General features: G+C 38.0%; 1 protein-coding gene across 4 annotated transcripts in view; it reads right to left on the bottom strand.

Annotated features, from left to right (window-relative positions):
• The window catches only part of SLC25A13 (solute carrier family 25 member 13), a 201796-nt gene that overhangs the window by 87928 nt on the left and 100944 nt on the right, over nt 1-12924 (bottom strand). For all 4 annotated transcript variants that reach the window (XM_032252885.1, XM_032252886.1, XM_032252887.1 and 1 more), the window contains one exon: nt 10044-10183. In XM_032252885.1, the coding sequence (XP_032108776.1) occupies nt 10044-10183 (140 nt within the window). The remainder of the gene's footprint in view (nt 1-10043; nt 10184-12924) is intronic.

Below are 12924 nucleotides of genomic sequence, written 5' to 3'. Positions count from 1 at the left end.
GATGACAATATGAAATATGGAACAGGCATGGGTACAGTGCAAATAGCAGTCATGACACTACTACCCAGGAAATCTCAGGTGATTGTTTGCATCTTAGAGCCTCAGGTTTTCTTCTACAGAATAGGCACAACAACACCTACTGTGCAGGGTTGTAAAAACCACAGGTCATGCATGACAGGTATTTAATAAACGGTGTCTTTGATTTTTGTCCAGGTGAAAGGTTTGAAAACCTCCTCCAAAGCCTTTGCAATATGAAAGAGCAGTTCTGCTCAATCATTCTGAACTAGCCACAGGAACAGAAAAATGAGCATGAGCCAGGGTGGAGGATAACAACAGCTGAATGCTTCAACACTTACTACAGACCAGGGGCTAGGGCAAGAACTTCAAAGACAGTATTTCACTTAAGCCTCACAATAATTCTGTGAAGTAATAATTATTATCTTCATTTTACACAGAGGCACCTGAAGTTCAGAGGGGTCAGGTAACTAGCCTAACGTCACACAACTAAGAAGTGGAAGAGCTAAGATCCACAGCAAGGGATATCATAAAACTGAGATTCTAAACTACTAACTTATGCTGCCTTGGGCAAAATCATAAGTAAGGAGGTCATAACTAGATTTGGGCAGGTAATAGGAAAAGAGATTTTAAGAAAATTTTGATCATGACTTAAATATAGAAATGAACAAAGATAGATCTCAAAAATTCTCATTTCGAATTTTGGGGAAGATAAAGACTCTACCACAAAGGAAAATACTTAAGGGGAAAGAGATGAGATGAGGTGGTTGACCATGATGAAAAAATTGGAGTGAAGGAAGTTTTGGTCATAAACAGAAAGTTAAGATATACACAAAAGAAAGCTGGAGGTACAGGTAGAAATGTAGATCTGAGAAATTTAGATAACAGCGTTTTAGGGAAAATATCATAAGGTGAACATTTACTAAGTTATTAAGTGCATGCTATGTCCCAAGGGCTGTTGTGTTTTCCCTGCTTCATGTCTTTGAATCCTCTCCACAACCAAGGTGGCCCTACCATCACCTCCGTTCTGAAGATGGAAAAATGAGGTAAGAATGAGTCGAGGGTGACACAGGCAAGGATGAAACTGAATAGGCATCCAGGCAGTTGGCTTCTGGAGCCATGATCTTAGCCTACACAGACTGCCTGTTCCTTTTAGAGAGGGCCTACCAAAAAAGAAAAAGATGATTGTAGAAGTAGGTGAGATCATCCCACAGTGCATACAAAGAGCAGGCAGACAACAAAAATCAAACTGATACCTAAATAAGTGAGTAAAGAAAGTAAGACAGAGGACCTGAAACCTCATAGCAAACCCAGAGAGCTGAGAAAATGAAGTGTGTCTGTAAAGTGAGCTCTTAACAGTACCAGGCAATAGGTGCATTCTAACTGCTGCTGCCAAAGATAGTTACCAACTAAAGAGAAACGGCCCCTCCTATCACCTAAGGCTGGAAGGTCCAAGAGCAGGAGTTCTGCAGCTGTCTCTAAGGCAGTTCCACTCAAGTACATGAAAGGAGGCCCAATTTCTCTTTAATATGAGCCAGTGAACTATCTTCTGTTCCCTCTATTCTGGTGCATGGTGATTAATGGAATAGGCTTTTATTGCAGCAGTTTCCAACTACTTCAACACACCCATTCAGATTGCTGTAGAAAAAAAAAATTAAACTCTTCAAAATTGCTGGTTGTACAGAAATAAACATATATAGGGGTTACACCACTTTAGGTCTAACATTCGTGCTTCTAATAGTTCCAGGCCTGTCATTTCCTTAATAATCTCCAATTTTCCAGTGGGTATATTTTGAATGTAAAATATTCTCTCCACCTCTATTCAGACAAGCAAGTTTGTGCTTCAGCCTAATAATTGAGAACAATTTATCACAAACAACAACAAAAAACCCAGCCCCTGAAAACAAGCAGCAGATCCAGGTGATTTATATTATAAAGCCAAAAACACCAAAAAAAAATTTTTTTTGAACCCAGGGTAATTTGCATTTACGTGTTTTGAAATTTTACCAAAATCTAAAATATTAATAAATGCAAAGAGCTAATAAGGAAATGATTCAAAATAATTCCTTTTTAGATTTAGTGATAGAAGAATTCTGGGCAAAATGCAGCTAATTGTTTATCAAAACAGGAAACAAAAAGTATAAAGATGATTTTCCTAAAAAATACAGTATCATATTTAGCCCAATTTCAAACAATTTCTATATTATATCACCTATCAGTACCTGTATACTAGTTTGCATATAAATATCCACTTTGTTTTCATAATTTCTGCTAACCTGAAGAAAAAAATTCTAATTAAAATGAAGATCCACATATTTTTTAACAAAGTAAAAATGAAACATAGCAATAAAGTAGGTAGACAGATAAACAGTAGTTACCATTCTTAATTTTGTTCTATGCGTGCCTCCCCCCACTTCAGCCATGCAGTCACAGTTTCAGAGTTGAGGGTGAAATTTCATCCCTGATTCACTAGGTGAGGCCTTTAATTAAAAGGATCTTCGGAAGCAGTGTCACATGTGGCTCGGCATGCACTGCAACACCTTGGTAGAAACCAAATACAGACCTTTTCCATCTCAATTTCCTTGCTCTTCTGATTTAACGTTAAACTTCACAGTGGGTAACAGATGGGGAGATGCTGTATAGAGTGCTCATTTTTACCAGGATCTTACTGTAAAAACCTGCACAACAGGCTGCTCAACAAAGCAGCAAGCTGACTAACACCACAGAGACACCACCACAATGAATCCTGATTTCCGTTGCCCAGAGAGTAAAAAAGTGTGTGTTGTGGTTGGAACCTGTCCTTCATCTTATGATCCAAGTGACCAGGATCACATCTCTGGTTACTCATCACCAAACTAGCAATGGTTTTCATTTGGACCCAAGCAGAATCTCATCTAGTGGAAGAGTCGAAGGCAAACAACAATAACGAGCTTTACTCACTATTTCATTGAGAACACCAAATGATGCTATATTTACAAAACAGTACCAAAGCTACATCACAGACCCCATCTCATACAAGTTAGAATCAACGTAAAAGGCACTCACATAGTGAAAATTAAAATACAACTGTGTTCTTGGGCTACTAAAAATTCACGGTCTAGATACTTTCACTAATACAGACAAGACAATTGGGGGACAAAACGGAGGGGCAAATGGCTCAGGTTACTCAAACCTCAGCAAGGACCTTGTTAACTGTTCACTCATCTGTAAAGAACTATGGCCTCAGCTAATTCTGCCACAGGTATTATTTTTTATGAATGCATGAAACTGCTTATTAATTCTAAAGCTAGAAAATTTGGGGTTGCCATGGTTGAAGGTATGTTTTGCTTGGTTGTGGTTGGGCAGGGGTAGTAGCAATTTCATTTTTAACATATATAGCCTCTTGTGTTGAAATTTTTGCCTTATACCAGGATGCTATGACAAATATAGTAGCAAACTGTAACTGATGGTGAGTATAAAGCCAAGACCTCAGCTGACCAGCAGCAGTGAATCTCTGACTTGTGGAGGGGCATGTGGCAACTACAAACACCTGGGAGCAGCAGACTTCTAGAGTTTTACTCTCTAGGGCTCAGGATCTAAAGAACAAAAATGTCCATGTTACACAGAAAAGAGGTGGGCTGACCTCTACACTATGCTGACAAGAAGCCAAAATAATGGTCAATCTGATTTATTAAAAATAACCAAAATTGTTCAGCTGCATTATTAGCATGGGTATGCTTTAGCATCCAACCAGGTTATCACCAGACTCTTGATCTGAGAACAAGGATCCTTACTAATATGAATGGCCAGTCTGGGATGCCAGACACAGCTTTGATCCCAGGTTCTATTCCTAGCTTTACTTACTATGATTCATGTCTTTGGGTTTCATCAACTCTTCTGATAAAATGAGGATCAGAATAAAACTATGATAAAATACACCCTTGTGATTAGAATTCTCTGATGGGTCAGGTAACCTCATTCATATACTCTATTTGATGAGAAGACATTAGATAGGATTTTTAGCCCCATTCCCTCTCAAGTAAGCTATCCTGTCTCTTCACTAACCAAACAGAATACCCAACTTCAAAATCTGGCCTCTCCACCAATTCAGAGCATTGCTAATTTCTGGATGATGATTTCAGAGCAATAGGTAATGGCCCCAGGAAACAGAAGAAATTTCCTGGCTACATAAAGTGCAGAACAAAATTCCTTCAAAAAGCTCAAGTCTACAGGGCTGGCAGGTAGGGCTCCTAAGGTAGATCATCTCAACACCAAAGAACTGAAAAGAGGCGGCAGAGCCGATTCGCCAACAAACATGTAAACAGCTCTTACATATAAAGCACTACTCTGTAGCCCTTCCTTAAAACCTCCTCTTCTTCCTGTGCTCCCTTTCTCAATGAAACATCACCATCCTCCCGCTAGCCCAAACCTAAAACCCAGGAGTTAACCTTGAGTTCTGCAAATCCTTGACTGTCCCCGTCCCATTAAAACATGAAGCCTTGTCTGACCTATCCCTATAAGTTCTCTTGACTCCATTTACTCTGGCCCATCACTGTTACCATCCAACCAAGACCACAGTTGTTTGACTCTTGGTTTAGAAAGTAACCAATTGGTCTGTGTCTCCCTGGTCACGCCCTTCTCCATTATATTTATCACACAATAGCAGAGTGATCCTTCTAAAACACAAATCTGATGAGGTTTGCCTCGACAGGCTTCCCATTACTCTTAGGATAAAGAGCCGAATGTTTACCTTTAAACATTCAGGGTTGCCTAGTCCAGACCAAAGTTTGCAAAATCTGGTTCCTGAATCATCCAGAGCATCGCAGTTCAGGATGCTTATTGGCAAGGCAGCTTCTTAGGCCCTATTCAGAACTACTAAATTTGAGTCTTGGGTGGGGAGGAATGGAGACAGGCCCGGGACCCTGCATTTTTAAATAAGCATTTTAAATAGAATAATTTTTACACTAAAATTAACAAAAAACTACCAGAGATTTAGAAAAATTAATTTCAACTTCAAATCCACCTGTCTGACCTTGAACAGATCCAGAAAACTTCTTTAGGTTTCTGTTCACTCAGCTTTCACAGGGAAACAACACCAACTGCCTTACTTAGCTTAACACCTAAGGTGGCTATAAGGACAAATACTAATACAAGTACAAGAACTTTCTTAGCTGGAAAACGCTATATGAGAGGTAGCTAATAACAATGTTGTTCTAGTTAACAGAGATATTGAATTTGGTGGTAATCCTAGACTTTTCTATCCTGAGATTGGAACCACTGGAAACTCCTATGTGTAGACTGTTTTCAAATTAAAATAATTACATGTAAAATATATATCCAAGATTATAAAACAGTATCAAAAAAAAAAAAAAAAACCTGGAAGTGACAGTACCATGCACCCCTACTAAGAACGTATTGATGATCATATCTGGCAATTAATGGGTAGGGGTCAGGAATGCTAGCTATTTAGCAATGCATGACTGGGTACTGCCATTCAGATGCATGGTACCTTCCAGGAACAGAAAATAACTACCTATGGCCTTAGGCCTGGAGACAGTGCAATAGAGTAGGAACAGCATCATATTCTTGAATTCATCACATACCTGTTGTCTGACTGCATAAGCTAAGCTCTATAACAGTTGCTCTTTAGTACTGTTTTGGGATATTTCTTTGGAAACATGGAGCTATGGGCCATTTCCCTGGAAAATTACTAGTAAATACAAAATTTTACCCTAGAGTAAGTTTATTCTTTTGCATATAATAGGGGATAATAATAATTACCTTTTAGGTTATTGGGAGGATGCTATTATCAGAAACAGAATATTTAAAAGTACCTTATAAATTATAAACATTATACAGATATTAGTTATTGTAACTTTTTTGAAAGTGACTCAGCACTCACTACACAATAATTTGGCAGAAAAGTTTTAGAAAGCTTTCATTCTGTGCCCTCAAGTGCCTACAACATTCAACCAATTTAAAAAAAAAATGGTAAAGAGGGCTGGGCACGGTAGCTCATGCCTATAATCTCAGCACTTTGAGAGGCCAAGCCGGGTGGATCACTTGAGCCCAGGAGTTTTAGACCAGCCTGGGCAACAGGGGGAGACCATATCCCTACAACCATACAAAAATTAGCCAGGCAAGGTGGGTGTGCCTGTAGTCCCAGATACTCTGGAAGGCTGAGGCGGATGAATTGCTTGAGTCCAGAAAGTCAAGGATGTGGTGAGCCATGACTGCACCACTGCACTCCAGCCTGAGTGACAGATTAAGAAACTGTCTCAAAAAAATAAAAAGTTGGCAAAGGGGCCAGCCATGTGACTCACACCTATAATCCCAGTACTCTGGGAGGCCACAGCAGGACTATTTGAGCCCAGCCTGAGCAACACAGTGAGACCCCCTCTCTACAAAAAAATTAGCTGGGCATGGTGGTGCTTGCCTATGGTCCCAGTCACTCAGGAGGTCGAGGTGATATGATCACTTGAGCCCTGGCATTCAAAGCTGTAGTGAGCTCTAATGCACCACTGTACTCTAGCCTGGATAACAGAGTGAGACCTTGTCTCAAAAAAAGGAAGGAAGGAGGGAGGGAGGGAGGGAGGGAGGGAGGGAAGGAAGGAAGGAAGGAAGGAAGGAAGGAAGGAAGGAAGGAAGGAAGAAAAAAAAAGTTGGCAAAGGATCTGAATACCTGCCGTGAGGTTTTATGCCACAAACCTTTAACTGTTTTTGCTACAAAACAACAAACTCATAGGGAACACATTTTATACTTACTTGTAGTTACTTCTTTTGGACTGTCAGGTACAATTCCTAGATTTTCACATTATAAGAGTCTCAAGAGTTATAGTCTCTGCACCTTTCAATCCTTTGCACAAGTCCTTTTGACAAACCCAACACGCTCAGCAAATATTTGCTGAATTGGATGGTTTGCCTGACATGAGTAATAATCACAACACACAAAAAAACTGAGATTTATGTTAAAACTATTTATGAACTGCAATTCCATCAGGTATAGAATAGAAAAATTTCTCCAAATTATTTTCTAAAATACAAAGAATATTAAAATTTATTTTAATCTATTTTAAAACTAACAGCTATAAAATTAGAGCTTTGCTCTAAGAGTTCAGAGTAGACACACGTGGAGATATTTTTAAATACACACCCACATATAAAACTGTATTCACATTCACACATACCATCAGTATAAATCATGGGGTAAGAGAAATGTGACCCCACTCCCTGCTGAAATCTTTCCATTCCAATGAGGAAGAAGACTACAGGAAGGAGGCTTTGTATCCTTGCCACTTGCTTAATGTTATTAGATGCAAAGTACAAATCAGTCAAGTTTAGATCAAATAATATCAAATTGATTCACCACTTTATGACTTTTACAGCCAAAGCACAGAAAAGGACATAGCAGTTCACCATGCAAGCAATGCCCAGGACTGCCAACACCTTAGTGGGTGGGGACCTGCCCAGACTCTACATAAACACATGACCCAAGTAAGATCCTAACAGCCACATGGTGGTTTCTAAGAAACTCACACTTGCTTGGATACAGTAAAAACATTTATTAAATGACACACACACAAAAAAATAGAACTTGCAGAGAACTGCAATGCCCCACAAATCACACACATGTATACACACACATAAACACAGGTAATACATGTGCTGACTGGAACCAACCTGAGCTACCTTCTAGGGTTCCTTAGTGGAATAGAAGAGTGCTGTCTCTACATGCTGCTCAGGTTTCCTGAAATCACAAGTATTTCTTGGCTGTCCCTACAGCTGCTCCCCTTCCTCATCATGCGACAGGTAGCAGCATGCATGATGGCAGGCTCATTCACATTTCAAACAGCCAAGCATCTGCCTTCACAGCCTTGGCACCAGCCAGGGAGCTAGTGCCTGTTTCTGAGTCCTGCCCGAGAGCAGAAAGGCGGATACTTGCCTAACAAAGCAAGAGCCTGAAACACAGGAGATTAAATTCACTTTCATCTTTAAGAAGTTACCTGCATTCAGAAAAGAGTTCAAAGGAAGCAAACAAAACATATGAAATGGAAGGAAGGAACCCTATGGTAGACATTAAAACTGGCACTCAGGTAAAGCCTAACACGGTCCATCCATTCATTCCTGTAAATCCAGGTCTGGAGTAGGACACAAAAGCAAGGCCCTGACTGAGATCATTAAACACTATAACCACTGCAATCTAGTAAAAATTCAGTACTTCTATTCTGACTACAGAGACAAAAATTATCCTATTCAGGGCACTGTGGGATGTTTCCATTTACCATTATAGAATGAAGTTGAATTTAAGTGAATACCCTACAAATCATTTGGAAACATAACCATAATCCCTGAGACATTTAATCCTGGACTCTGGCTTTCCTGTATCTGGAGGAAGGCCTAGAGGCTGCTGTGAGCAGTTGAAAATCGACTCAATTCAGTATAATTGACACTTGCTTAGAGGAGGAAACGAGATCATCCTTACTACTGCTAACATTCCATTAAGACTAAAAGTTAATTAAGCTGTGTTCCATAAAGTCAATTTGAGGCATTTGTCTCAATACCATTACTGTAATTATTCCTCATCAAAATGAATACCACCTCCTACAGCACAACAATGTCCTATGGAAACAGCAGTAAAAATCCAGCAACTCACATTACATTCCCCATCTGAGTTAGGTAAATAGGTTTATGTTTACAGAGAACTGAAAACAGGGATTCACTGAATTAACATATTTTTAAAAAATACAAAGGCAGGTTTAGGGCGTCTTGTTTTATGTTTCCGAAGGCCTGGAAAATAAAAGCAAACCAGACAGCAGGACAAATTATATGTATCATAACAATACCATTACAAGCCAAAAAGAGAAGCGCCTATTGAAGTTAACCTATCACAAATGCTAGTCGCTAAGAATGAACACCACAAAGTCCTTACCAAGTGAGCACCACAGCCTGTGCACCCTCCACCTCCACCCAGGACAGGATTCCAACCACTCCCCAGAGGGCTTTGGTAAGGTCTGGAATACACCAAAAAGCCAGGGGCACCAGGATACCCACTAAGGACATTTCTAGTAACAAAGGAATGACATTTTTCCTCAAGACTCAAAATTTAAACATATCAAATGAATCCCCTTATGTGAGTCTTTTAAAATATATTTAATAAAGTATAAATAAAATTTACCTGTTAGAAGCAAAGCAAATGCATAAACATCTACATAGTATATAGATACTGATCTCTAGTGACTAAATGATAATGTTGTATTTCAAGTATTTTGAAATAACGCTGCAGAAGCAAATTAAGTTATCATCTTATTTTGTGAATACTCTTCTCCTGGCATCATCAGTGGCACAATGATGGGTGGAGGAAGGGGGTCACGAGAGAAGGGCAGCAAGGACTGGGTTAGGGAAAGTGCATCCCAGAAACCAAGACAACACCTACAGCAATTAACCCACAGGAAGCAAGTGCACAAGTGCCCTTAGCACAGTGGTTCTCCATTAGGGCCCCAAGAAGCTTTAAATAGCCCCCAAATACCCAAGTGTTCCCCCTGCCCCCATTAAATCTAATGTCTAGAGGTGGAACTGAGGCAACAATCGTTTTTAAAGCTTCCAGGTGATTCCAACATGGAGCCAAGTTTGAGACTAGTGCCTTGTCTATAAAAGGTGTCAGATGACATGATTCTGAAGCTGATGACAAATCTACCCATTTCTCAGGGAAACAAAATATTGGTAAGTAGTAACAGAGCCAGTCACGAGCCAAAATTTTAAGTTGTAATTTCGCCCCTCCTGACCTAAGTGACCTTGAGGAAATCACTTGATTTCCCAGGGCCTCAATGTGCATTCCTTCTAAACATAGAGTTATACATAAATCTGTGGACAGCCCATTTAATTCTATGATTTCAACATATTAATAAAAAAATACTTCTCAATGGAACAGTTTTGCCAGGCTAGAAAGTGTGTAGCAAATCACAGTTCAAGACTCAAATCAGGATTTTTATACACAATTTGATTCCAGGTTTACTTATTCACCTTTTTAACTTTTTAAGAGCTAGACCCACCAATAAAAACTGAGTAAATTCCGCATATGTCAGGTGTCTTTTTCTTTCTTTTCCAAAATGTAGTTGCACAAATTCTGAGTCCCAGTTAAATGGAATATGTTGATGAATTCTGGTCTGTCCAAAAACTTGCTTAACATCCTCTGAAAAGAGAAAAGAAAGATTGATTAAAACTAAGTGAATCAGGTTCTTTCTGATAAGATCTGTTATTAAATGGATATTGCCTTTTCTTATAAAAAAAGTAATTTAATTTTAAACAGACACATAGATTACAAAACTATGGAAGAAATAAAAGAATTCTCATGGAATTAGTTAAGAAATCCAAGTCAAGAATCCTACCAAACAAAACAAAGGTGGAAAAAAATCAAGAAGATGCACACACACACACACACCCGGTAAAGGCTACAGGAAACCCAAGTAGTAAGCTAAAACTATTATCACCTCATTTGTTTTTGTTTCAATAAATAATGATTATTTTCTAGGTACAGAGGACAGAATTCAATCTTAGTGGTAGGAAACACATACATACACAAACACACATACCACAAGATACAAGTGTTACACACAGCCTGTAACAGTTATTTAAAAATTTTTGGAAGATTTAGAAATCCATTAGGAAAAAATTTGACACACATATTTAACACCCCTAAGGCTGTTTCTGTGCTTGAAAAAGTCCAACAATATATTGAGCTGCACTTGAAGACAAAGAAAATGGGGAGAAAAACCAGCAGCAGCCCAAGTCTTTGACTTTCCACTGCACTCTTCTGGCTTGACCCAAGAGTTCTCAAATTGTTCAAATAATTCCATTTAAGATGGGCCACTGAATGTGCTCGTCCTGGCTTATCATCTCTTTTTGGCCTCTGCAGCAAAACTGTATGAGGACTGACAGAGAGAAAAGAAAAGAAAAAAAAATATGAAAAACCTTACTTTTCTAAAGCTTCATGTTTTTATTTTTAGCCTCCCATCTCCTCTTGACAAAAGTGTGTGTTTAGAGGGTGGAGGATATACAAATTATTACCATATTAATATTTTTTCCTGACTTTCACAGCTTTAAATATATCTACCAAACCTGCTCATTTTTATGAGCAAACTGTGCTTGATACCTTTTTTCTGTTTTGCTGCTATTTTTTTTAAAAAAGAAACAAGAAGAAGTTATTTTAGTCCTCTGAAAAGTGCCAAAATTTTTGGCATATGTGTCTATGGTTTCCCCCCCGTTTTCCCACTTCCACCCCCATTATACCCATAGTTTTTATTCCATGCTTTTAAAGTTTCCAGAAAGTTTTAAAGCCTTGCCATGAAGAAACAGCAGTGCCACCATTAGCATAAAGTTGGGTGTGTATTTACACAGAGAAGGCAGTAAAAATGAGGATTACACTGGGCACAAATTTTATAAAAGTTGGCAGAAATCCTCAGGCTGGCCTTGATGAGGACAATAAAAGTTTTAAAGTACAACCTTAATTTATCTGAATTTATTCTGCCTTCTCTACTTTTAGGGAAAAAAGAGATAAGATATAAGGAAAATGAAGTGAATCCAGAATTAGGATTTAAAGGAAAAACAAAATAAAAGATTCTCAGTGGGTCAGACTGGGGTCAATAAAAGGAATTGAGTAGAAGAAGATTTCTGAAAAGAAATCACCAAACTGAAATTCAAATGACTTGGATTCAAATGCTACTAATAGCAGCTAAAATTTCTTGGGCACTCACAATGCTGCAGGTATTGTTCTAATGGCTTAAAGTCCCTTAATATCTTAAAACATGACTTTCTTCAGTGTAAAACATACTAACCAAATAATCTATGGCTCCTTTCTGGGTGTAAGTGTCTGTATCTCTATAGGAAGCAGGCCCAGTAAAGATTTAATAAAGGCTCCCATAATCTTCTAATCTAGATGAATAAATCATCTAATGAGAAATAATGTTCAAATGATAAAGACGTGACTGAAAGAAATTTTTTTAACACTATAAATAAAATTTTATACTAGAATAAAATTTTTGAGAAATCATATACAAGAAAAAATGGTTTTCTAATTTATGCTCAGTTAAGTTGAAGATTCCTTTCTGCCAAGCATTCCAGTGAAATAAAGTTTTAATGTAATAATCATTGGATAACTGTCAAAAATAAAATCATTCCCCTTCTTGATCTCTCCTTCAATCTCTCTTTCCCATAGAAAGTAACAGAAGGTATTAAATAGTTGGTATATAAAGCGAAGGCACTCATTATCGATTTTTATATTTATATGGTCTGAAATTATAAGCATACATAAAAGTAAGTTTAAGTTTTTCTAATGTTACTGAAAGAATTTAAAATGTGTCTCAACATAAACAACAATCTTATTTATCGATAATTAAAGTAACTACCGTTTACTGCTTACTAGAGCTCACATTTGAATCCGAAATTTTGAACATTACAGTTTTTTGTACTATTCCATAGAGTGTGTGTCTCTCTCTTTATAAAATGCCTGGCTAATGTACTGAAATCTTCTCTGCAGGATAGAGCTATTATCCTTAAGATATGTCTCAGATCTAAAATCTGAAAATCCTATAGACCTGTACTACCAATAATAATTTGTTTGAAAAAAGATCTCTCTATACATCTTCTAGAGTATAGTATACTAGATTTATATAAAAAAGATCTCCAGATGATCTTATATAAATCACTATGTATATGTATGCACATACATTAATGTATTTGTACATACGTATTGTACGTGTTTTATTTCCTAATTATTAGCCCCTTGACAGCAAATACCCTATTCTTCACATCTGATTCTACTACTATAGTTGGCATCTGATTCTACCACTATGGCTGGCACAGTGGTAAGCAGAGAACAACTACTCACTAAGTAGTTGCTGACTTTAAATGCGCCAGAAAAGGTTTACAACAGAT

Source organism: Sapajus apella, unplaced genomic scaffold (assembly GCF_009761245.1).
Source record: "Sapajus apella isolate SASKATOON/1434 unplaced genomic scaffold, GSC_monkey_1.0 scaffold81, whole genome shotgun sequence".
NCBI lineage: Eukaryota > Metazoa > Chordata > Mammalia > Primates > Cebidae > Sapajus > Sapajus apella.
Note: the sequence above shows the minus strand (reverse complement) of the source record. Positions and strands in the feature narration are given on the sequence as shown.